Here is a 23,979-nt window from a genome sequence, read left to right as displayed (position 1 = left end):
GTTCAGGTGGAGCCCAAATTTTAGTTAAAGGTGGGCTTCATCCGCTTCTTCTGTGTTGCTTTTGGGTTCAATCTGACTTTGCGCGAGTCATGATAGAGCCAAGAAAAATGCTGAAGAATACAAAATTTTTGATAATTCTGTACCATTGCTAATACAAGGGAAAGTGTGCAATACAAGTGTGTTTTTCAATTGAGTTAAGGCCTCAATTTGATACCTGATAACATGGAAACTCTTCTTCCTGTTCAATGATTTGGATGTCCAATTGGCATTTTATTTCGTAGTGGTTGGGCTGTAGGAATTGCACCCTCCATCTGTTGTGCCGGACCTAAATAAATAGTGTGGTTCTTCGGTTCCTTGGTTTTGGTTTGGGAGTACCTGGTTATTTAACTCAAGGACTTCATGTCAACCGGCTTCACTGAAGTTCATCTTACAGTCTCGTTTGTTCTGTTAATTTTGTTTTTGGATGAAAAATAAAAATAAACTTAATTAAGTAAAAAGTTCTGAACATAATCTATAACAGAACCATAACCTTTTCCCTCTAGCCTTTAAAGCCCATTTGTGGGCAACAGATATTACCTGCCTAGTTTTTTAACTGTATACACATAACTAAATGAAATATCAGAGTAATGAGAAATGCTCCCAAAGCCATTCCTTGTACCTGCATAAGCCAATTTACAGCTACTTGACAATCCGTGCAGGCTTCTACATTTACAAACCCTCGCTCCTGTCCTTGTAACAGTCCTTGGTACAGTAGCTCTACAAAATCAAAACATATAAAAGCTTCCCCAAAACTGTGATTAGCATAACAATATAGCTACCATCACAGATAACAAATATAAACATTTGCACTTGACAGCCGTTGATAGTCATTTTGTTCTGTTCATTTTACTGGTCAATCAAGGCAAGTGTTTTTTTTTTTAAATCTTACCAAAAATTAAAAAAAAAGGCAAGGTTACCCCTGCGCTCCCATGCAGAGAACGGTCCCTGTAAACAAGACAGTGATTCCATTATCAATTCACACGTACTGTTCCCCATGTCACAGATTCCATGAAAAAAAAAACCATTAATATGTCTCTAATTGAATTTCTACTTCTACCAAGAGACCAAAACAGTTCCCTCATCCTCACTAGTCCTTTCAATCTGCTCATTAGCTTCATCTTCCACCTCGTACACTTGCAAAAGCTCATGAGAAAATACCCAACATCCCCAGCAAGAGTCAGTGAAGAACTCACCACATAAACCATTTCACTCACATTAATCGGCATCACGTAGATAAAAAATCCCAGATGGAACCAAACAAATCAGAGCTGAGCCTATTATTCCCATTGGCATTAAATGGTCTCTTCAACAAGGGATGCCTCCATCTCAGCTAGATAAACGATGAGAACTCCAATACCATCTCCGGACCATACAAGAAATTCGCCATTGATATTATGTTGCTGAAACCCATGAAAGAAACTGCTATTGCAAGGTTTTAAAAAATTTGTTTTTATAATGCCAAAGGCCAAGCCCAAATTAATTTAAAAAAAAAAAAAACTTAAGAAATTTAAGTCCAAATTAGTTTTAAAAAACTTAAGGTTGAGCCCATTAATAAAGTTTTAATAAAACCTATTAATATAAACCCATTCCGCAAATAATGGAGATACCCCACTAAACTTTTATATGGCCCATTACTCTTGATTTTACTAAAGCCCATTTCCCATTTATTTGAGAAAACCCATTAAGACATGGTATAAAGAAGACAAGAGGATGGATTTCCACCATCTGGATCAAAATTGAAAAAATCGCTAAAAAATTAAAATAAATAAATAAAAATTCAATATGTGCGTAGCCCTTTTTTTGTCTTATTTATATGGGAAAAGGAATGCTAACCGGTCGTTGTGCGTGGTGTGTACCTGAGTCCAACCACAACCGCACGAAATGACCAGCGCACCCTTGATACTTTTCGACTTTCCTAAGAGGTGCGCTGGTCATTTCGCACGTGGTTGTGTCTGGGCACATCTACACACCTCGCCCGGTTAGCCTTCTTTATCCCTTTTTATATATATATATGAAAAGGGAGAAAGAACACCACCCAATCTCGTCAAACACGCTGCCCCTACGTCTTGTCACAAGGGCACGCGAAAGGATTGACGTTCCAGGGATCTTGAGGGTTGCATGGTCATTTCATGCACTCCAGTGTCAGGGTGCAGGGATGGTGTGCGTTGTGTGACCCAGGTGGTGTTCTCTTTCCCATATGAAAAATTATATCATACTGATAATAGACCGATACAAGATCATTAAAAGGGAATGATAACAGATCGAACCCGATCAGATCAACAATTACCGGTTTCATTTTGATTTTTAATGATCCAATTTTGACTGACCTATACATACCAAAACCGTAAAAACCAACCAAAACCAAATCAAACCGATTGTTTCACACCGGTAACAAACAACTTTTTTCTCATCATTATGGCCAAATGTTCTCTGTGCAGCTGTGTAGGCTGCACCCAGACACATAAGGGTGGACGAAATGACCATCCTGCCCCCTGAATGGGCAGCCCATGTGTCTGGGCGCAGCCTGCACTGCTGCACAGAGAACTTCCGCTCCATCATTATTTACTTTTTTTTTTTTGATTAGAAACCCCATCATTATTTACATGGAAGGAGATATGCTAGTAAGGGCAGTTAATTTTTCATTTTTGTTTGGGTAAAAGGGCAGATAGTTGCAGTTGAGGCATTGGGATTGAATTCCGGACTCCGGTAGGGGGTTTTATTTCGATTCTATAAAAGGGGGGAAAATGCACAGCAAGATGACAGTTTTATACATTCAACTTTGCATAATTTCGATGATTCATGAGGTGCATTTACGTAATTATAGAGAAGCCTGTGTGCTTAATTGTAAGATGCAACCGTACACTATAAGGCATAAGCAGATTTTCGAGTCTTCTTAGGTCTTCCGTCCTTGCAGTCTGTGTTTCACTTAGAGAGAGAGAGAGGGACAGAGGAACAATGGGGGAAGCAAAGATGGTTCACTCACCATTGATCACTTTTGCCTCGATGCTCTCTCTTCTCACTCTCTGTCCTCCCTTCGTTATACTTCTGTAAGTCTCCCTCTTATTCACTCTGAATCTATTCATTTATGGAATGGATTTCTTGTTTCGTTTTTTTTGGGTTTAATCCTCATTCTTTTCTTTCCCTCTGATTTTGTTTTTTATGTTGGAAATTTTGATATCTGGATTTTGGATGGTGAAATCAAGTTGTTTTCCATGAATCTCTATTTCTTTAGATCCCTTCAAATTTGAATGCTTGTTGGGAAGATGCTGTTTGATAACTATATATTGACGGGATACTGAATTGCTGATTTATGGACGATTTTAAGCTTATATAAATTGAAATTAAAATATTTCTTGATATTTTAATTTATGATTTTAGTGAGATATGTGGGTTGGTATTGGAAGTGGATTCAGATTTTCTGTATCTCATTTCTGGTGCGTTAATCCAGAATTTTTGTTAAGAGTATTGCTGCAGTGCCGAATCATGAATATTAGCTCTGGTTGAGATCATCTTCAACTGAACGGTTAGACAATGCATTCGTTTGAAACAAAACTAAGATTTGATTTACTGTTTACGTCTTTTACACTGCAGATGGTATACGATGGTTCATGCTGATGGGTCTGTTCTTCAAACTTGGAATTACTTAAGGCAACACGGATTGCAGGGATTTATAGACATTTGGCCGATGCCAACTGCTGCTGCATGGAAAATCATTGGATGTTTTGGAGCGTTTGAAGCTGTACTTCAACTCCTCCTACCTGGAAAAAGGGTTGAAGGACCGATCTCTCCAGCAGGGAATCGACCTGTCTACAAGGTACTATGGTTAGACCACATTGTGATGTTATATAATTAATGAATTGCAGTGGGGATTGTAATTTATATGTTTTCTTGCTTATTGTAGGCAAATGGTGTGGCAGCATATGCAGTAACTTTGATAACATATTTCTGCCTGTGGTGGTAAGTGCCTCTGCTGTTGCTTTAGGTTGTTTTGCATTTTTAGTATTTCAGGTGGCATTGAAGTTTGAGGGCGGGCCTAGATGCAACGGTAAAGTTGCTGCTCCAGTCGAGTCTGGAAACAGCCTCTATGCGAAGCAGGGGTAAGGCTGCATACATTATGATCTTCTCCAGACCTCGCAGTGGCAGGAGCCTCGTGCACTGGATACCCCCTTTAGTTGGCATTGAAGTTTGAATCGTTGCATTGAGTGTCCTTAGTTCCATAACAGATTATTGACATTTTGATTAGAAGATATATGGGGTTTATTATTCTGTTCAATACTTTTAGCATCTCTGGGTTTATGATTTGTTGGTTTTAAATGAAGTGCTCAAGTCTTGCACTCATGACAGTTGGCAAACTAGATATTATTCATGGTGCAAGTTGATTTTGAAGATTTTGTTACATGGTTGTCTCTTCTGCTGGAGATATTTTAATTTTTTCAGATGTACTTCATTATTTATCCTGTCTAAATTTTTATCATTCCTGGTCTGAGGTGATGTATATAGTGATATACTCTAGATTCATTACTTTTTCCAAGGTCTCTTGCAATTAAAGAGTATCATTTGCACTAACTTTCACCTCCTCTATATTTATGGAGATTGGAAATCCAGGAGTATCTAATTAGTTCTATTTTCTGATGGTTTAAGTACTATTGAAGTTGAACTGTTGACTGCAGTTGATATGGTGTCACTGTAATGTGTTTTCAGGTTTGGAATATTCAATCCTGCAATAGTTTATGATCATCTGGGAGAAATATATTCAGCCCTTATTTTTGGAAGCTTTATCTTCTGCATTTTCTTACACATCAAAGTGAGGATTTCAACATCATAATGACTAGCATTCAACTGTTTCAAATTTTTTTTATTGTTTTCTAATATACATGATTTATATATCCAGGGTCATGTGGCACCTTCTTCTTCTGATTCTGGGTCATCAGGGAACCTAATCATTGATTTCTACTGGGTGAGCCTTTTCACCTGTCTATGAGCTGCGTTATATATTTGGTTTACATATTTTTCCTGTTTTGCTTCGTAATGCATGTTATTTTGAACTTAGATGATCTGAAATAATTTATAGTTCTGTTTGAAGTAAGTTTTCTAATCCTTGAGATGAGAGATGAATGTCATAGGGCTGTAGCATGTAGCACTTGGAACATATGTCTAATGAACCTCTTGTCCATAACAAGGTGGTGCATTTGTACTGCAACCCCGGGTTCCAAAACCCTGTTTTTGGGTTGCTATGGGTCCACTGAAGTAAAGAAATTCTCTAACAGAAGAATGAGTGTGAATTTTGTAATTTCTGGAATAGTTTAGCCCCTTAAGAAGAAAGTAGGCAAGTGTAAGTACAACAGTGTAAATAGAATGTGAGAAGAAGGGCTTTTCTGGAATGTTAAATAAGAATAGGATAAAAAAATAGAAAAGAGGGTTTATTTATTTATTTGGTAAATAATATAGAATATAGCCTTACTTGCAAATTAGAAGATTACCTTCTTCTTCCTCGTGATTCCAGCTGTACACGGTAAACCAGATTTGAAAACTCAATCGAACTCTCCCAATACAACTCCAATTAACTTCAAATTTCAGGCATAGGTTGCTAACCCACAGCTCTTTTAACTCTAACGAACATTTGTTGGATTCATCAACTTGAAGATTAATAGAAAGGTTATTTTTTTGGATGAATTCTGCTGGGCAGGTATCTAAAATGATCCTTCCGCAGGTTTGGTTCTCAAGGTAGAAGGGACTTTCAGGTCTGGGTTTTGGGGTTTTGAATTGCCTATGAAGGAGTGACCTAAGCCCCAAATTTTGGGGTGAAAAGAAGAGGGACAAGGAAGATCGATAACCAATTATTGGGATGCAAATACCTCCCAGAACAGGGGTGAACCAGTAAACAGGGAAATAGCAAGATTGAAGGAGAAGAAAGAAGAAGAATAAGGAACACAAGATGAGTAAGGAAGGAGAAAGGTACAATCGTACCTGTGGTAAGGAAGATCAGTAATGCAGATCCGAGAGATGATTTGCTAGTGGTAGGCACAGCATGGATAAGAGAAAGGAGAGAAGGAAATGTGGGGAAGCGAGAGGGGAAAGAGGAAAGAGAGGAGAGAGAAGGGTAAGACAACGACGCCACTTTAAAACCTAATTAATTCTTAATCCATTCATTCAAATCGTGGGCGGGGGGGGGGCTTGCTAGCCTTTATAATGTATTTATAAAGTTATAAAATATAAGAAAATAGAAAATAAAATTAGTTTCTAAAACTACCAATCGGCGGGCTGTTGTGGCAGTATCCTAAATTGACTAAAATAATAAGGAAAAAGATAAGGGAACTTCCTCCAATTGTAGACTACTTTTGGAAGAGTTCCTAACTAACCAAACTCTTAAAGAAAGTGATGCAATCTGAAAATCCAGATATGAACCTCCGATGCAAGCAGGCCCAATAATCAAATCTGTAATCAGATCTGAGATAAAGGAAGCATCTGCGGTGTTAAGGGAAGAAATCAGATAGATGGGAGGGGAGGGAAGAGAGATGAGATCGATCTTCTTTGGGGGAAGAATAATGTAAGACTGTATACCGAAGGTAACAGTCCCATTAATAGTCTTCAAATTCTAATAAACTCAGGTGGGAAAACTCAAACTTAGGTAGGGAAGATAAGCAGTCAAATCTGAGGATAAACTTCAAATCAGGAAGACAAATTAAAGACAAATTAAACTACTCAAAGTAGGGCTTCAAATAACAGCAATAACAGATCAATAGGGGGTCTCAAATCTGGTTTGAGTGAGGGCTTGCAGAGGTAGCAATAGGAGCAGGAAGTAGGGGCCCTGGCAGGAATCGAGTGACCTCCTTGGAGAGTAGAACAAACTACTAAAACCCTGCTGTGTTTGAATCCCAGAATTAGAAACCACAGGAGATTGAGTTCTGCAGACAAGGCCCAGGTTCAGCTAGGGATTGAATGGCCCAGGCAGGCTTGAAATCTGAATTTTAGCAACACAAATATGGAGCCTTCTTGCACAGCAGCAGTGTCTAGTAGCAGGTAAACTCGATCAAGGTTCGAAAACTCGGGTCTCGGAGCCATCTTGGCCCAGCCAAAAACCGAGTCCGAGATCTCGGCGAGTTTGTGCACTTTTTTTTTTTTTTGGGACTTAGAAGCCCATCTCGGTGGGTTTTAGACCTCTTTTGGGTCTGAAAATCGGTATACAGCCTATTTTAGGCCATTTAAACACAATGGCATTATCAGATTTTGCAAAAACAAAGTCCAAATAGGACTTTTACATCGGACCCTTAGTTGGTAGGCGAAGACGTATTAAAATAGCATACTATATACATTAATCACATAATTTATGTATATAGGACTCAAACAAAACATTCAATTAATAGGAAAACAACTTAATAAGCATTACAAATGTTAAAGTGAATAAGTGATACATCAAATTGCTCAAGCTTAACAATGTTACAAGTTACAACTATCATCACATAAAATTAGATTGAATCACATATTCATTCCCCATTTGTCCCACATAATCTTCCCATGAGATATTGTTGCTCTACTGTTGCATATAGTGCTCCACAACATTCATATAAGAGTTCTCATCCACATATGCCAAGACCCCTATCCTAGGGTATAGCTGTTCCATAGTGGCGTTAGACCGTTGCTGTGAAGGTTGATATCCACTGCTTGTGCTACTGTCATATTGAGGAATGTTTGGGACTGGGAATGTGGACCCAATGCTCGACCCAATGCCAGAGCCAGACTCACTGCTTTGATAGTCATATGCATGTGTTGACTGGCCAAACTGACCATAGGCACTATATTCAGAACTGGTGCTCTGCTGGCCATAATCATAGTGATGATGAGGTTGATATGATTGCCACGACTGATGCTCACTACCAGTATCCTGTATCCATAGTCATGCTTCCAAAAGTTGCTAGCATGGTCTTCTTACTCGTGTCATCATACTGAGGTTGGTTGTGTTTGTGACCCGTCCTTCTCTTGTACGTTTTGCTGTGGCCACCATGGTCTTGATCTTGTGTGGCATGTGTGAACTGAGATTCACCAGTGAAACGCACAGGGTCCTCCTACGTTCCCACATCATACTGGTATTGCTTGCGCATCCCCTCATGACGATCATCATAATAACCACCACTCTGCATGCCACTAGTACCACCACCACCACCACTACCACCAACATCACCACCAGTAGGGTCATCACCATCAGCAGGGTCATCACCATCACCATCACCATCACCATCACCATTACCATCGCCACCACCATCATCATCATCATCAGGAGCAGTTCCTGTTGCATCCTCAAAAGGTCTCTGTGACTGAGAATGTGCACGCCCCTCTTGCGACATATAGTCGTCAACATCTGTACCGGTTACGGACGCAATGGTGGAGTCGGGCCTACTTCCAGGCTCATCCACCTCTGGTGCACCACGATCCCTCACCCACTGGAATAGGGGATCCTCATCATCATCAGAGTTCTCCTGGAATATGTTGGCTAGCTCGATGGGATCTTTGTCATTGTTCTCAAATTCTTCACGTATGTGCCTCATCCTTAGTCTCATATTATAATGCACATACACCAACTGCTCCAGTCGTTGACTACCCAATCTGTTCCGCCTCTTTGAGTGTATCAATGCGAATGTACTCTAGTTGCGTTCGCACCCAGAGGATGAACAAGTTTGTGAGAGCACTTTGATTGCTACCTTCCTCAGGTTGGGTGAACTTGTACCATAAAGCACCCACCAGTCAGCTGCATTATAAACATAGAATATTAAGAATATGTGCATTGTAAAGGGATAAAATTATAATTCATAAATGTAATGTCATGCCACATTGCCACCTACCAGGGTCTGACTTTTGTCTACCCTCCACTGCAGCTTTTTGACTGAAACTTGCTGAAGCGTCTCTGAAGAATTTGATCTATTTTCATTTTAAATTTCAAACAGTGTTAGAGGCATTAGTATTTGCTATTTAGTAATTACATTTCTTTACTGACTACCAAAGTACCAAAGTCCCATAGTCTCACCTCATTATTGCAGTTAGATTGTGTCTTGGGATTGACCTCCAACTTCTCAATAACAGTTTCAACTGCCAGTAACAAATCCGTGACCAGCCCAAGATTGTGCGAGTACTGGTACTTTGGATTCAAATAGGCTAGTAAAGGGGGAACCACAAATATAAGTTGTTAGTGACTTTATACTTTCGAGTTTTGAATATGTAAATGTAAAAACTCATATAAAGTTTAAAATATGTTGAAGTGTTGAACTCACCAGCTTTATGCAAGGGATGACTCAAGTGCTTCTCCCATCGCTCATCAATGATGTTAATGTATGAGCGAGCACTTCGGGGTATTGTAGCTCGGACCATTTCCTTCATCTTCTGCAGGGCAGCATATATGTGGGGCAAGGTAGGTTTCTTCTCCGTGTCAACCATCCTTAGTAATGCCACCACTGGCTCTAATATGGCAACAACTTTATACAAGTCCTTCCAAAATTGATCACTTCCAATGGTCTCTTGTGCTGCCTTCCCTTCTTCTGTCCGAGAACCTGACCAACTAAACCATTGTTCACTTGCAAACATTGACCTCAGACCTACCACCTTCGTCTGAATGCTCTTCAATGCAATGTAATTGGTGGCAAATCGAGTGACACTAGGCCTCACTAAATCCCCCTTGCATTTTTCCCTCATCATGGCTAAAGTATAACCATGGTTATACACAAAAGTGGTCACTTGCCTTGCCCTATTGACCACACCAGCTACTAAAGCTTTTTTCCCTATGTCCTTCAGTATTAAATCAATAGAATGGGTTGCACATGGAGTCCAAAAGAGGCGAATCCTCTTACTCTTCTTGTTCATTAATTTCTCTCCAGTCTTCTTAAAATTAGAACCGTTGTCCGTCACAATTTGGATAATGTTCTTTGCTTCTATATCTTCCTCCACTACTTGCTTCGGTAGCTTATACAAGTATGATGCATCCTTGACATGCTTTGATGTATCAACAGACTTCAAGAAGACAGTCTTCCCATTACAACTCACCATGAAATTTATAATGGACTGTCTAGTAGGTCCAGTCCAACCATCAGCCATAAGAGTAACCCCATATGTGTCCCACCTTGGCTTCAGACCCTCTATGTACTCTTTCAGCTCCTCTACCTCTTGAGGCAAATATACATTATAGAACTCATATGGTGTAGGCCCCTTCCATCCTGGGCCAACCCTCCCTGCAGCGTCAAGGAATGCATTATAATATGTTCCTTGTGCTACATTAGCTGGAATGCCATTGTATAGCATGAACTTGCTGAAGGCTTTCCGTGATTCCTCTTGTTTACCACCAAACATTTGCGGGATGGTTGGCTGGAAGGTATCTTGTTGCCTAAAGGTAGATGGATCCTGCTCAAAAATGGTATCTGGGGAACGTGCTCGGGGTCGGGTTTGGGGCCGTGGGATATCTCTTGTGCCAGTGCTTCTCCTCCTCTCATCTTGTTGCACTGGTGCAGCTGAGCCAGATCCACCAGCTCCTCTTGCTTGCTCATATGCTCTTATATTCTCAAAATGAAAACTTTGCCTACTCTCTACCAAAGTCTGCTGATAAATCCTCCATTCAGCCTCTGATTCGAACTCACCAGGTGTAGGCCTATATTCAGTATCATCTCCTACTCCTCCACGGATGTCTACACCAGGCCTCTCTAGAACTGCCTCATCAAAAGCTATTTGTTGTCTTTCCCTCTCAGCTTTCTTTGTTCGTATTCCTCTCAAGTTTTGTGCCATTGCCAGTTTCACTTAGCTCGGAACATCTCAGCATTTGGCAACATCCTTGCCCAGACCAGACAAATATTCCTTTAACCTAGTTGTTCCTCCAGAATTTAGAATCTTTCCACAGTAGTTACACTTTGACTTCTTTTTGTCCTCTGACATCGGGACTTCATGTAGCCATGCTATATCCCCCATTGTGTAAGAAATATTTTATTTTTTACACTGTTACATAAAAAAACATGTATTAGTAACTATTACAGACTTAAAGTAAGGTATTAAACACTTAAAGTATTGTATTCATAACTATTAAACATAATATGAAGCTACTAGAACAATCAAATACCTATCTCTTATTTATTCCCTTACCCTAATATTTATTTATTAATTAAAAATAATATTTACAATTTTTATTATAAATAATTATACCTTCAAATATAAAATATTATAACATAATGATGTATTTGACATCATTTGAAGTTGGACATTATGTACAAATGTTGTGCATAATTTTCCAACAAAAACAGGTATTTTTCCTAAATTTTATATATTTTTTTATCTATTTTAATAATATTATTATTAAATCTGAAAAAAAAAATGACTCCATGAGGCTGTAGAGCATGTAAACTTGTCTAACATATATCAAAATCACATCCAAACAATAAGTATTTATCCTATTTTTTTTAATTTCTTTTTTGAAAAAATTCATTTTTTTTCCAGAAATTATAATAAAAAATATAATAACCTAAAAAAAATTCGGCCTCCATCATGTGATAGATCGGCTAAAATTGTGTAACATAACTCAAAATCACACCCATCTACCAAGATTTCATCAATTTTTTTCTTCAAAAAAATAGATTTAGGGAAAATGGGTTACCTTTAAAAAATCCTTCAAAAACTTGATCAATCTTGCAAAAGTGAGCTTCAATCTTCAGTTTGGCAGCAAAATCAGCTTCCAAAGCTTTGAATCCAAGCAAAAAATGAAGAAGGGAAGAGAAGAATTGAGACTTTGAGAGAAGAAGAGAGTTAGAGAGAAGAGAGAGCAAAATAGAGAATAAACACCCCCTCTTGACAGAATCTCGTCGAGTTCTGTCGAGATGGGGTGTTTAGATAGCTTAAATGAAGTTAAATGGGTCAATTGACCCAAGCCCATACCCAAAACCATCAACTTGACCCGAGATCTCGGCGAGATTTTGAATTTTTTGTTCATGGTTTTATCATAAAATTGAGAGTGAATCGAGACGAGATATAACCGAGATCTCGCCGAGAAAGTGAACTTTTGTCTCTCGTAGGCCATCTCGACTTGGAAAATGAAAAAACCGAGAATCTCGACGAGATCTCACGAGATTTCAGACTATGAACTCAATGAGTTGGTGATCTCAAGTAGCAGCAACAGACAATAAAAAAACAGAGAAGAAGAGAAGAAAAGAACTCGAGATAGAGGTGGGTGAGAAGATAGGAGAAAGGAGGTAGGGGATGGGCTTTCTCAGCCCTGGGACTCTCACCCACAGTTATCCTAGCTGTTGAACTAGGAATATTCTCCCATAACCGATGGCAAGCATGGCCTGAAAATTCTATTCTTCAATTGTGTTCCTTCCTTATAATAGAGGGTAATGTAAGGTTAAATCACAAATGATCTAACCCCAGGCAGGATCTTAATCTCAATCAATAAACTTCAGATTAAGGGAACAAATCAGAAAATAAAACAGAAGATTGAAGAGAAGATGGAGGGATAGAAGGGTAATGGGGATAGAGGGCTGTCTCAGCCGTTTGCCTCTCAACCCTCAACTCTCTCAGTTGATCTCTCAGCCTTTCTCAGGACAATGGCTTGCAAAAGCAAGCCTCATTTTTTTCATTCATTCCATTCCCCCAAAAAACTTACAATAAGGCCTCTATATATAGTGGGGGCTTAGCCAAGAGAATAGTAGTAAATACGTGTTGACTAAGAAATTACAAAGCTAAGTAATTGACTGGTTAAAGACCAGCTGTGGTAAAACAAAATATGGGGCTTCTAGAAGCTGCTGAGAAGCTGTTGAGAAGCTGCTAAGGGAATGGCTTGATGAAGACAAATTGGCTGGTCCAATTTTGTCCCAAAGTTAGGGACTGGTTAGGCTCGAGCTGGCTGGTCTTGGCTGGACTGGATCTTCTTCCTTCGATTGTATGTCAGCCCATGCATGGGGCTGGGATCTACATCAGCTCTCCCCCTCTTAGAAAAAATTCGACCTCGAATTTTGAAGATGGTAGGGGTAAGCTTGGTGTGGTGAATGTCAAATTTCTGTCCAAACAAATATTCTTGCAGCTCCTTGAAGATATAGATATAATCTAGAATGTGTGGAGTTCGTTCTTCAAAGTACTTTGGTGGAATAACAAAGTCCACGTGTTCAACTTCCACATCATCCACTGCCTTAAGTTTGCTTGCTTTAAATTCTTCAATGTAAGCCTCAACATTCGGAACATCAAGGGTTGACTCTTTCATGACGATAGAAATTACTGGAACTTCAGCATTAACTTCATAGATGTCATTGTTATCATCCAGGGTGCCTTCACACTCTTCTCCTTCAAGGGCAGCATCAACAGCCCAATCATCATCACGCTGTGGTTCACACACCAACATGTTCGGAATGGATTTAATGGCTGTGATTATTGAGTTTGTCATCTCTTGTTACTCTACCATCTTCAAAATTTCAACGACTTCCATGGTAGTTTGTCTGCTCTGATACCAATTTAATGTAAGGTCCCAGGCATGATCTTGATCTCAATCAATAAGCTTCGGATTAAGGGAACAAATCAGCAAATAAAACATAGGATAGAAGAGAAGATGGAGGGATAAAAGGGTAATGGGGATAGAGGGCTGTCTCAGGCCGTGGGCCTCTCACCCTCAACTCTCTCAGTTGATCTCTCAGTCTTTCTCAGGACAATGGTTTGCAAAAGCAAGTTTCATTTTTTTCATTCATTGCATTCCCTAAAAACTTACAATAAGGCCTCTATATATAGTGAGGGCGTAGCCAAGAGAATAGCAGTAAATACTTGTTGACCTAAGAAATTACAGAGCTAAGTAATTGACTGGTCAAAGACCAGCTGTGGTAAAACAATACTGCAAAATATGGGGCTTCTAGAAGCTGCTTCGAAGCTGTTGAGAAGCTGCTAAGGGAATTGCTTGATGAAGACAAATTGGCTGGTCCAATTCTATCCCAAAGTTAGGGACTGGTTAGGCTCGAGCTGACTGGCCTTGGCTGGACTGGATCTTCTTCCTTTGATTGTATGTCAGCCCATGCATGGGGCTGGGATCCACATCAGAGGGCCTATTAATAGCTTAGGCAAGCTTACAAATAGAAGGTAAAAAAATAAAAACTTTCTAAAATAAAAACTAACTGAAAATAGAAATTAGGGAAATAGTGTTGGAGTGTGTTCATTAACCCCGGTTCATTTTGAAATAAATAAATCTAATTTTATTATTATTGAATGAATTTATTTATGGGTTTATAAATTTGTTCCATGGGTCTTCACCCAAAACAGTTCTTGACTAGTGATAGGACCGGACATCTTGGTCATATGGTCGTTACATTGTATGTCACATTGTCACTAGAAAAGTTATTTTCAGGGCATAAATGTAAGTATACATTATTTGTGTGTATAGAAAAGAATCTGGTACAAATTCTCACGTTTTACTGCTTGTCGTATTAATGAGAGATGCATACCTGTCACCTGTCACCCGTGACCCTTTGACCTGAGAGATCCTTATCATTACGGTGTTACATTATGGGTTTTGGTACACCAATGGTTGATGTCATGTGGACTACATATCGGTGTGTTGGATTCGTGATGGTGCATCGTAAACGAGAGAGATGCTCAACATGGAATCCACTGCCCTTGATTGGGGAATATCATGTAGAGAGAATGCATGTGATCAATCGGACTAGAATTTGGATCCAATGGCGTTTTTGTAAATTGTTTACAAAACTTATTTTCCATTAAACATATTATATTCAACAACAACAACAACAACAAACTAAGCCTTATCCCAACTTAATGGGGTCCGCTCTGTCCGTATAAGAGCAGACTTGGTACTTGCCCCGATCAATGACAAGCTCTGAGAGAGTCGTTTAAGGTGGTATGGTCATATTCAACGAAGACCTAGGGATGCCCCAGTATTGAAAGAGCTAAAAGAGCTAGGGGCATGCCTAAAATGACCATAGGAGAAGTGGTGAGAAAGGACATGCATAGTCTAGGTTTTGTACCAAGTATGATATCTGCTCTTATAATATAATAAACATATTATTATATTATTTTAAATAATGTTTAATCACATTTTTTAGTCATTTGATTATGATCACATGATCTCTGATTAAAGACATGTACGATGGATTGGGGTTTGGCAGTATTTAAGTACATGCCCTATAGTCCATCATAAGATATTGTTTAGTGGAGGGTCTATATGCAAATTAAAGAGTTTAATTATGCATGACATTTAATTGCGAAAATAAAATAGGTTTTTGGTCTTTTAATTATAATATTATTTTATTTGATAAAATATTGACTATAATTAAAGGGACCACAAAATCCCTTTTAGATTCTATCTCTTCCCTCTTTAGAATCAAGTTGGATTGCAAACCAAGTTACTTCACCAACTAGTCTCCCAATCACTTTAGGAAAGTGAGAGTTGGGATTCCATTCAACCCTACATGGGTGAAATTATATATAGTAGCACCAAATCTCTTAGAAAAACTCATATTCTTTGCTCAAATCATCTCTAATTGATGGGGGATGTATTACATATATGTAGACCTTCTAAAATTCCTAATGTGACTCATAAAAAGGACTCCTAATCACTCTAATACACTCAATGAATTAAATTAACTCAAAACAGAACTTTATAGCTTTAAGTATCCTAATCTAACTCAAACACTCAACTACTAATCCCGTGTATTAACTTTATCCCTACTTTATAGGTTTATAAATTAGGCCTATTACATCAATAAACTAAAAAAAATAAGAAACCCAAGGTCCAAAGAACCCAACCATAGGCCAAAATAAAGTCTTTTGAGGTCCAATTGACCCAATTGTACAATCTTAACTGCATCAATTCCCCCGGTGTTGAGAAAAACTCGCCCACGAGTTTTGTAGAATGGTAGAAATAAAAACACATGAATGGAGGCTATTGGTTCTTTGTTTGCAACTTGAAGAAAGGCCAAGGGTTGGGCATGCCGCCAGCTCCAGCGTCTGTGTCCAATAGGTAGGGTGGGATGGGGAGGGCAGAGGGTCATTTCCATAGGGTGTGGAGAGGGATAGACACAAGTTGGGTAGCCTGGGTACAATGCCAGTGTGCCCAGCCTTTATCCCTGGGATGGGGAGGGCAGAGGGTCATTTCCACAGGGTATGGAGAGAGATAGACATAGGCTGGGTACAACGCCAGTGTGCCCAGCCTTTACCACTGAAGAAAATCCAAAATATGAAGCTTTGGGGTTGCATCCTTGACTGGAATATCCTGGGGGAGAAGGAACTCATGACGGGGAATAGCTTGCACTACACTGCATAGTTGTCAAGGCGTTACCTACGTCCAGGCGGATTTTATGGGGTCTAGGCGACTGTCGCCTTAGTGGTATCGAACTAGGTTTGGCCCTTATTTATGCCAAATATCATTTGTTATTTCATTTACTTAAGATATTATTATTCATAAATAAGAAAATACAACCCCTATTTGAATCCAATAAAAATAGTTAAAAAATAAAATTCCAAAAGGATAAAAAATCAACCCCCCCAGTTTAAGAACAAAAATTGGATTTTCGACGGTAGGTGAAATTTTCATTTTTCTAATGCTGGGATTTTTCTCAAATATAAAGATTCTATAAATCTTAATATGTTAAAACATTGCTAAAAACCAAAAGAGTGGTAAAATATTCATTTGTTTTGATATAAAAAAAAAATATTTTCATTCAGAGCGATTTTGACAGCATTCGCACACACCAAATAAGGTTTGACCGGAACATAACTCCTTCAATATGATCAGATTTAAGCCATTTTGGATTTGTTGGAAAGCTAGTTTTGTGTTCTACCTTATACAAAAAGTCTCATGTAAAAATAAAATCATTTGATTAGTCAAACTTCTTAGAGAACAAGAACATTTCTTTAAATCAAGAGCAGTTTAATTACTTATCATAGTTGTCAAGGTGGCTAGGCAAACCAAGGCGATCAAGGGGGTAAAAAACCAAGGCGACACAAGAAAACAAGGCGAGAGAAAGGCGCTTGGACGCCTAAGCGATGCCTTGACAACTATGTTACTTATTAATAAGATCATATTTTCTAAGAACAATAGAAACCAAATGTGGGACTAGGTATGCCAAGACAATGACCAATTCCAAGAACAGTATAAACCAAATGTATGTTTTGATTGTTTTAAACTTCCAATAGCTTGCTTCTTTAGTTCTGCTGTCTTCTAGTTTTATGTTGATTTTTGATGACTTGATGTGGCTTAATATTGATTTTTAATGACTTGGTGTGACTTTATGTTGATTTTTGATGCCTTGATGTGGCTTAATGTTGATTTTTGATGATTTGATGTGGCTTAATGTTGATTTTTGATGATATAAGGTATATATTGTAGCATACTAAATAATGCTAGAAAAGAAGGGAAATAAAAAATAACACTTAGGCGCCTTGGTCGCCTAAGTGCTTAGGCACCCCTCCACCACCTTGACAACTATACTGCACTGGCTTCCATTGTTACTTGATCCACGATCTTCTCGTTTCTGTTGCATATGTTGGTTGTTCCACATCCAAGCGATCTTCCTACTGTGTTGATCCATGCGTCTCGTCCTGCGGTTGTCATCTCGGTATTACCTTCTTTGACTCCGAGGATATTTTCTCAACCAATCCTTGAAGACCGAGTGTTTGGCACATGTAAAAGTGTAGGGTGCACAAATTTCTGTCACGATCAACAATGCCTTTTCGTTCTTTCAACCACTCTCGACCTAATTTAATAATGTACTGAGAAGAATCAAGCATTTCACAATAAGCACCATCACAATACTGAGAAATGGAGAATTCGCCGAAGACATCATCCTCAGACTCAATGATGATCTGATTAGTCTTTGATAGCATCTCTACAACAGATCTCGAGATGATTATCACTTTTCCCTTCATCAATAAACAAAATAGCAAGCTTTCCGTTGGGCAAGCGAACTCTAAACTTGAACACAGAGAAATCCATTGCCGGTTTTGCTCGGATACAATTGATGCAATCTGAAAATTCATATTTGTATCTCAGATGCAAGCAGGCCCAATAACGAAATCTGTGATCACATTTGAGATAAAGGAAGCAATTGCGTTATTGAAGGAAGAAATCAGATCGATGGAAGGGGATGGAACAGAGATGAGATCTATTTTATCTGGAGGAAGAAGAGAGAAGAGAAGACAAGAAATTAAGCTTGGGAACCAATCCCGTATGCACTGCTCAACTACACCAAAACTCATAGAAAAGACGTTCTTTACTTAAGTCATCTCTAATTGATGGAGGATGTATTACATATACACAGATTTTTAAAAATTCCTAATTTGACTCATAAAAGGACTCCTAATCACCTCTAATATGCTCAATAAAGTAAATAAACTCAAAACAGAACTTTATAGTTATTAAATATCCTAATCTAACTCAAACATTCAACTACTAATCCCGTGTACTTACTTTATCCATCTTTATGGGCTTATAAATTATGCCCATTACATTAATAAACCTAAGAATAAGAAGCCCAAGGTCCATAGAACTCAACCATAGGCTAAAATAAAGTCTTCTGAGGCCCGATTGACCCAATTGGACAATCTTAACTGCATTAGAAAGAATCTAAACAGAAAGAGGAACAACTCCTCTAACGGTGTGGGACTTGGTCTGTCCTACATTAGTCCACTTTAAAAGAAGAGCGTCCCAATGCACGAGGCTCCCGCTACTGCAAGGTTTGGGAGGGGTAAATGTATGCATCCTTACCCCCTGTTTTGCAGGAGAGGCTATTTCCAAGTTTTGAATCCACAACCAACAGGTTGCAATAGTGCAACTTAACCGTTGCACTAAGGTTTGCCCACGACTTGGACTGAAAATAAGGTTCCTGAAAATCAGGAAACCACCGACTGTGAACCTTAAAAAGTCTTCAACTGGCCCCAAAAATTGATTGACAACTATGTAATAAGATAACTTCCTAACTAATGGTAATGGGTTCCACTATTAGTAGTAACTACCTGATTAAATACTAATTTCGTGCACCCCCTATGGACCTAAAATTTGGACTTTATAACTGAGTCCATTTAAAATTTACAATTAAAAACACTTAAAACAAAAGCCCATAGACGGAGATGGATTTGTGAGAGCCGATGTTCCTTTTAGAAGGGCAGAATCAAAGTGAGAGCTGGTGTCCCTTTTAGAAGGGCAGAATCAAAGTATAATGTACCATATACTATAAAAACAGGCCCAAAATAAATGATCAAACTACATCCAATGGTGGTGATCATGCTCTTGCATTATTCTCCCTTTGTTAGAAAAATCTTGCCCTCAAGTTTTATATAATGGGAGGATCTTCAATGCACGATCAACATCTATCCTTGACCCTACGAAATCATCAATTAGACCACAATACAACGGTACAAAATCTGTGGTAGAGAATTCGTTACTGTAAGTTGCAATGTGGAAGCACAAGTTTGTCTGGTTCAATCAAAAGATCAACTAGTTTATGCTCCTCCATGTGTGTTTCTTTAATGATTAACTACAGCCACTTCATCTTCCATCATTGGTGGCTTGTCTTCTTCCTCCTCCACAATTGTTCGACGACTGGGATCATTTTGTCGAAGGAAGATTCCATACGATCAGATGTGATCAGAAAATGGTTCTTAAATTCCTTGCATTTCTGTCGTTTCTCTTCGAGATTTACTTCAACCTCTTTCAAGTTATCTTGCTGTTCCGTACCATTTCATCTAAAAGTTCGAACTGTTAGAGAAGGGCAACGTCAATGTATACATCAATACTCCCCCGCACGTGCAGGCCAAGATCCCACGGTCCTTGCACGTTGAGCTCACGTGGAATTTCTTCTCGTGGCACTGAGGGAGAAGAAGTGTCGTCCCTTACCTGATATTTGTACTTCCTAGGAGTCGAACACTCGAACACCCTGCTCTGATGCCATGTGCTACCGTCTCACCTAAAAGCTCGAAATGTTAGGGAAGGGCAGTGTCAACGTATACATCGACACTTGCATGGCTTGAAGCTGTTTGCAGACAACAAACAAGAAAGTATGATCCATGATATCTACGTCGATATTTAGCTTTGATACCAAGTTGATGTAGATCTGTCGTCCGAGAGATGATCTATTAGTGGTGGGCAGCAGGGATAAGACAAAAGGAGAGAAGGAAATGTGGGGAAGAGCATAGTTGTCAAGGCGCCTTGGTCAATTTGGGTGCCTAGGCGGGCGTCTTGGACGCTTTATTAGTGTCGCTTTTATTTTGGACCTCTCTAACGCCTTGAATTGCCTAGATGCCGTGACAACTATGGGGAAGAGAGAGGGGAGAGAGGAAAGAATAGAGAAAGAAGGGTACGGAAACAACCACACTTTAAAATCTAACTAATTCTTAATCCATTCTTTAAAATCCCGGGCTTGTGAGTCTTTACAAAGTTGTAAAACAGAAGAAAACAAAAAATAAAACTGGATTCTAAAATACCAATCAATGGGCTGATGTGGCTTTCTCCTAAATTGACTAAAATAATAAGGAAAAGATAGGGAAACTCCCTCCAGCTGTAGACTATTTTTGGAAGAGTTCCAAACTAACCAAACTCTTAAAGAAAGAAACCAAACAAAAAAAGGAAATAAACCTCTAACGTTGAGAGACTTAGTGATGTAGATCGAAGCATGAAGAAGAGAAGAGTTGGGAATTACTGTTCACGTGAACAGTGTCACAGCACATATTGCCTTGATGGGAATCCTTCAAGATGACCCAAGTTGAAGACTAAAACACTGTTCACGTCATTGTTCACGTGAACAGTGTAAAAGCCAAAAGTTGCCTTGTTTGGGATTGATTTTTAGAAGATCTTGTGGGCCCATCAAGGGGTTTAAGATTCTATCCTAATGCTGCCATAGTTTAGTATCTATTATCAGTTTATATTAGGTAGTTTCTAATTTATATTAGTTTCTAATTTGATTATCTTTGCATGTTTAGAAGGCTGAATTATAAAGCCTTTAGTAGTTTCTAATTTCATTCAGTTTCTATTTCCATTAGTTACTATTTCCATTACTTTCTATTTTCCAAACAATTGCTAAGTTTTACTTTCTATTTTTGTAGCCTAGCCTCAGTCTATATAAAGGCAGCTATTGTAATTGATTGACACAGAATTAATGAATGAAGTTTTGAGGCATTCTTGCACTCGATTATGGGAGTAAAACCCTTGTTCAACAGCTGAGTGATGCAAATAAGTCACTTAGAGGGCTTATTTTATTGAAAATAAGCTTTGGGTTGGGTTATGTAGGTGTTGGGCTTTTGATCTTTTAGAATTCCGTGAATACTGGCTTGAGTCAGAGAGACTACAGGCATCGTTATTTATAATAAAGAGAAGAACATTCTGGAATGAGTACAAGGACAGAAATACCCTTATGACTATTCTACCCCTAAACCCATATTACAACACTCCCCCTCAAGTTGGTGCATACATATCAAACATGCCCAACTTGCTAACAATAAGGAAAAATAACTTATAACTGATCCCTTTGGTAAGGATATTAGGCAGCTGTTCACTAGCTTGGATAAATGGAATACAAACTGTACCTTGTTCCAATTTCTCTTTGATGAAGTGCCGGTCAACCTCAACATGTTTGATACGATCATGTTGGACCGGATTGTGAGCAATGCTGATTGCTGACTTGCTGTCACAGTAGAGCCGCATTGGAAGATCAACATTCATCCCCAAGTCTTGAAGAAGCCCCTTGAGCCAGAGAAGTTCGTAAATAGCCTGTGCCATAGCTTGAAATTCAGCTTCAGCACTAGATCGAGCTACAACAGCTTGTTTTTTGCTTCTCCAACAAATGTGCAATATTCGAATGTGGATTTCCTATCATCAGGATTGCCAGCCCAATCTGCATCAGTGTATGCTTCTATCCGGAGATGGTTATGTGAAGAATACAAGACTCCCTTTCCAGGAGAGGACTTGAGGTAACGGAGTATTCTGTATGCTGCTTCCAAATGAGAAGAGTGAGGATCATGCATGTATTGACTGACAACACTTGCAGCATAACCTCTGGTCGAGTATGTGAGAGGTATATCAATCGGCCAACTAACCTCTTATGGCTACCCTTGTCCACTGGGTCACCTTCCTTACTCTTCAAATGTGTGTTGGGCTCAAGAGGGGTGGCTGTTGGTTTACACCCAAGCATCCTTGTTTCACTCAATAGATCTAGGGTATACTTTCTTTGGGAAAGAGATATGCCCTTAGCTGAATAGGCGACCTCAATCCCTAGAAAATATCTTAATCTCCCCAAATCTTTGACGTCAAATTCAGTGCCCAAACATGTCTTCAGCTTCTGGATTTCATGTGCATCACTACCTATGATCACTATGTCATCAATATAGACAACCAAAATGGTCACTTGCTGTCCCATCCTTTTAACAAATAATGTATGGTCAGCATTGCTCTGCTTATACCCATAAGCAACCATAGCCTTATGGAATTAGCCAAACCAAGCCCTTGGTGACTGCTTCAAAACACACCTTTCCCTGAGTCTCAGAGGAGGTAAAACCAGGAGGTATCTCCATGTAAACATCTTCTTCCGAATCTCCATGTAGGAATGCATTCTTCACATCAAGTTGTTGGAGTTCCCATCCTTGATTTACAGCATATGAGATGATAATCCGCACAGTATTCATCTTTGCTACAAGAGCAAAGGTCTCTTGATAAGTTGATAGTCAATTCCTTGGGTTTGGGTAAACCCTTTGGCTATGAGTCTTGCTTTGTATCTTTCCACTGAGTCATCAGCCTTGTGCTTCACAACAAAGACCCATTTACAAGCAACCAGTTTCTTTCCTAGTGGAGGACTTGCCAAATCCCAGGTCTGATTCTTCTCAAGGGCAAGCATTTCTTCATTCATCGCATCCTTCCATTTCTGTTCGGCTATTGCTTCCTGCCAATTGTTGGGGATGGAAACAAAGGATAAAGAAGATACGAAAGCATGGAAAGTAGGAGTTAGAGAGTTGTATGACACAAAGTTGGAAATAGGATGCTGTGTACAATTCCTTTTTGGTTTCCGAATAGCAATAGGTAAATCAAGACTGGGATCAGGAGGCGGCTTACTAGAAACATGACTCGGAGCAAGACTTGGAGCAGGAACAGATGCCGATTGTGACGGGTTGGTGGTGGTGGTCTCTTTGTACCGAGGGCCGTTCAAAGGAAAATCAGTTCCCCGAGTGTAAGAACAGATCTTGGTTATTGGTTCTAGTTGGTCTCCTACGAATCTAGAGTTACATTACTGAAATAGCTTTGGGTGAGAGACCCAGGGCTGAGAAAGCTCATCCCCTACCCCCTTCTTCTCTATCTTTTCTCTTTATCTTCCTATTCTCCCTACCCTGTTCGATCCTCTTTATTGTTGCTGCTATTCCAAGTTATTACAAGTATTGTGAAGACTCTTTGAAGGCTTGAATCAATCCACCATCAATTGGAAGTGCTGCTGCCATCGATTGGAGACTGCTGTTGCTCCCCTGCGATTCAACTTGTTGCTGCAACTTCTGAGTTTGATATCTTCATTTCCACTGGTCAGCACAGGCGAAGACTTGGAGGAGTTTCTCACTGATCCTGGACCTCTACTCAATCCTAATTCCAGCCCAGTCTGCTGGTTGGTTCTGTCTGCAGAGCCTAAGTTTCTATTTTGGTGTCACCCTCATATCTCTCAACTCAGCCATCAGAACCAAGTGAAACTTTCAGCAGTGCTTCTCCACCATACAAGCACCACTCGACCAGAGTTTGGTTGCATTCCACTGGCTCGTTTGATTTTACACTCACTTTCATACTTTCTAATTTCATGACTTGTTGGATACTTGTGTTCTGACCATTCAAATCAACCCCTACTTGGAGGGTTTGCTGAGCATACCTAGGCCTGCACTCGACCTTGATTGCAGTCCCATTACTTGACTGAAACCTGAGTTTCTTTCTGCACCCTAAATCTGAATGTTGGGCCTGGTTTG

General features: G+C 39.3%; 1 protein-coding gene across 1 annotated transcript in view; it reads left to right on the top strand.

Annotated features, from left to right (window-relative positions):
• Positions 1-23,979, top strand: part of LOC122661271 (7-dehydrocholesterol reductase) — a 72,554-nt gene that overhangs the window by 17,494 nt on the left and 31,081 nt on the right. The window contains exons 2-6 of the mRNA XM_043856617.1: positions 2,968-3,086; positions 3,631-3,853; positions 3,941-3,996; positions 4,741-4,843; positions 4,931-4,996. Coding sequence (XP_043712552.1) covers positions 2,995-3,086; positions 3,631-3,853; positions 3,941-3,996; positions 4,741-4,843; positions 4,931-4,996 — 540 coding nt within the window. The 5' untranslated portion in view covers positions 2,968-2,994. The remainder of the gene's footprint in view (positions 1-2,967; positions 3,087-3,630; positions 3,854-3,940; positions 3,997-4,740; positions 4,844-4,930; positions 4,997-23,979) is intronic.

The sequence above is a fragment of the Telopea speciosissima genome, chromosome 5 (assembly GCF_018873765.1).
Source record: "Telopea speciosissima isolate NSW1024214 ecotype Mountain lineage chromosome 5, Tspe_v1, whole genome shotgun sequence".
Classification (NCBI taxonomy): domain Eukaryota; kingdom Viridiplantae; phylum Streptophyta; class Magnoliopsida; order Proteales; family Proteaceae; genus Telopea; species Telopea speciosissima.
The sequence above is the reverse complement of the archived record's forward strand: the minus strand, read 5'-3'. Positions and strand labels throughout refer to the sequence as shown.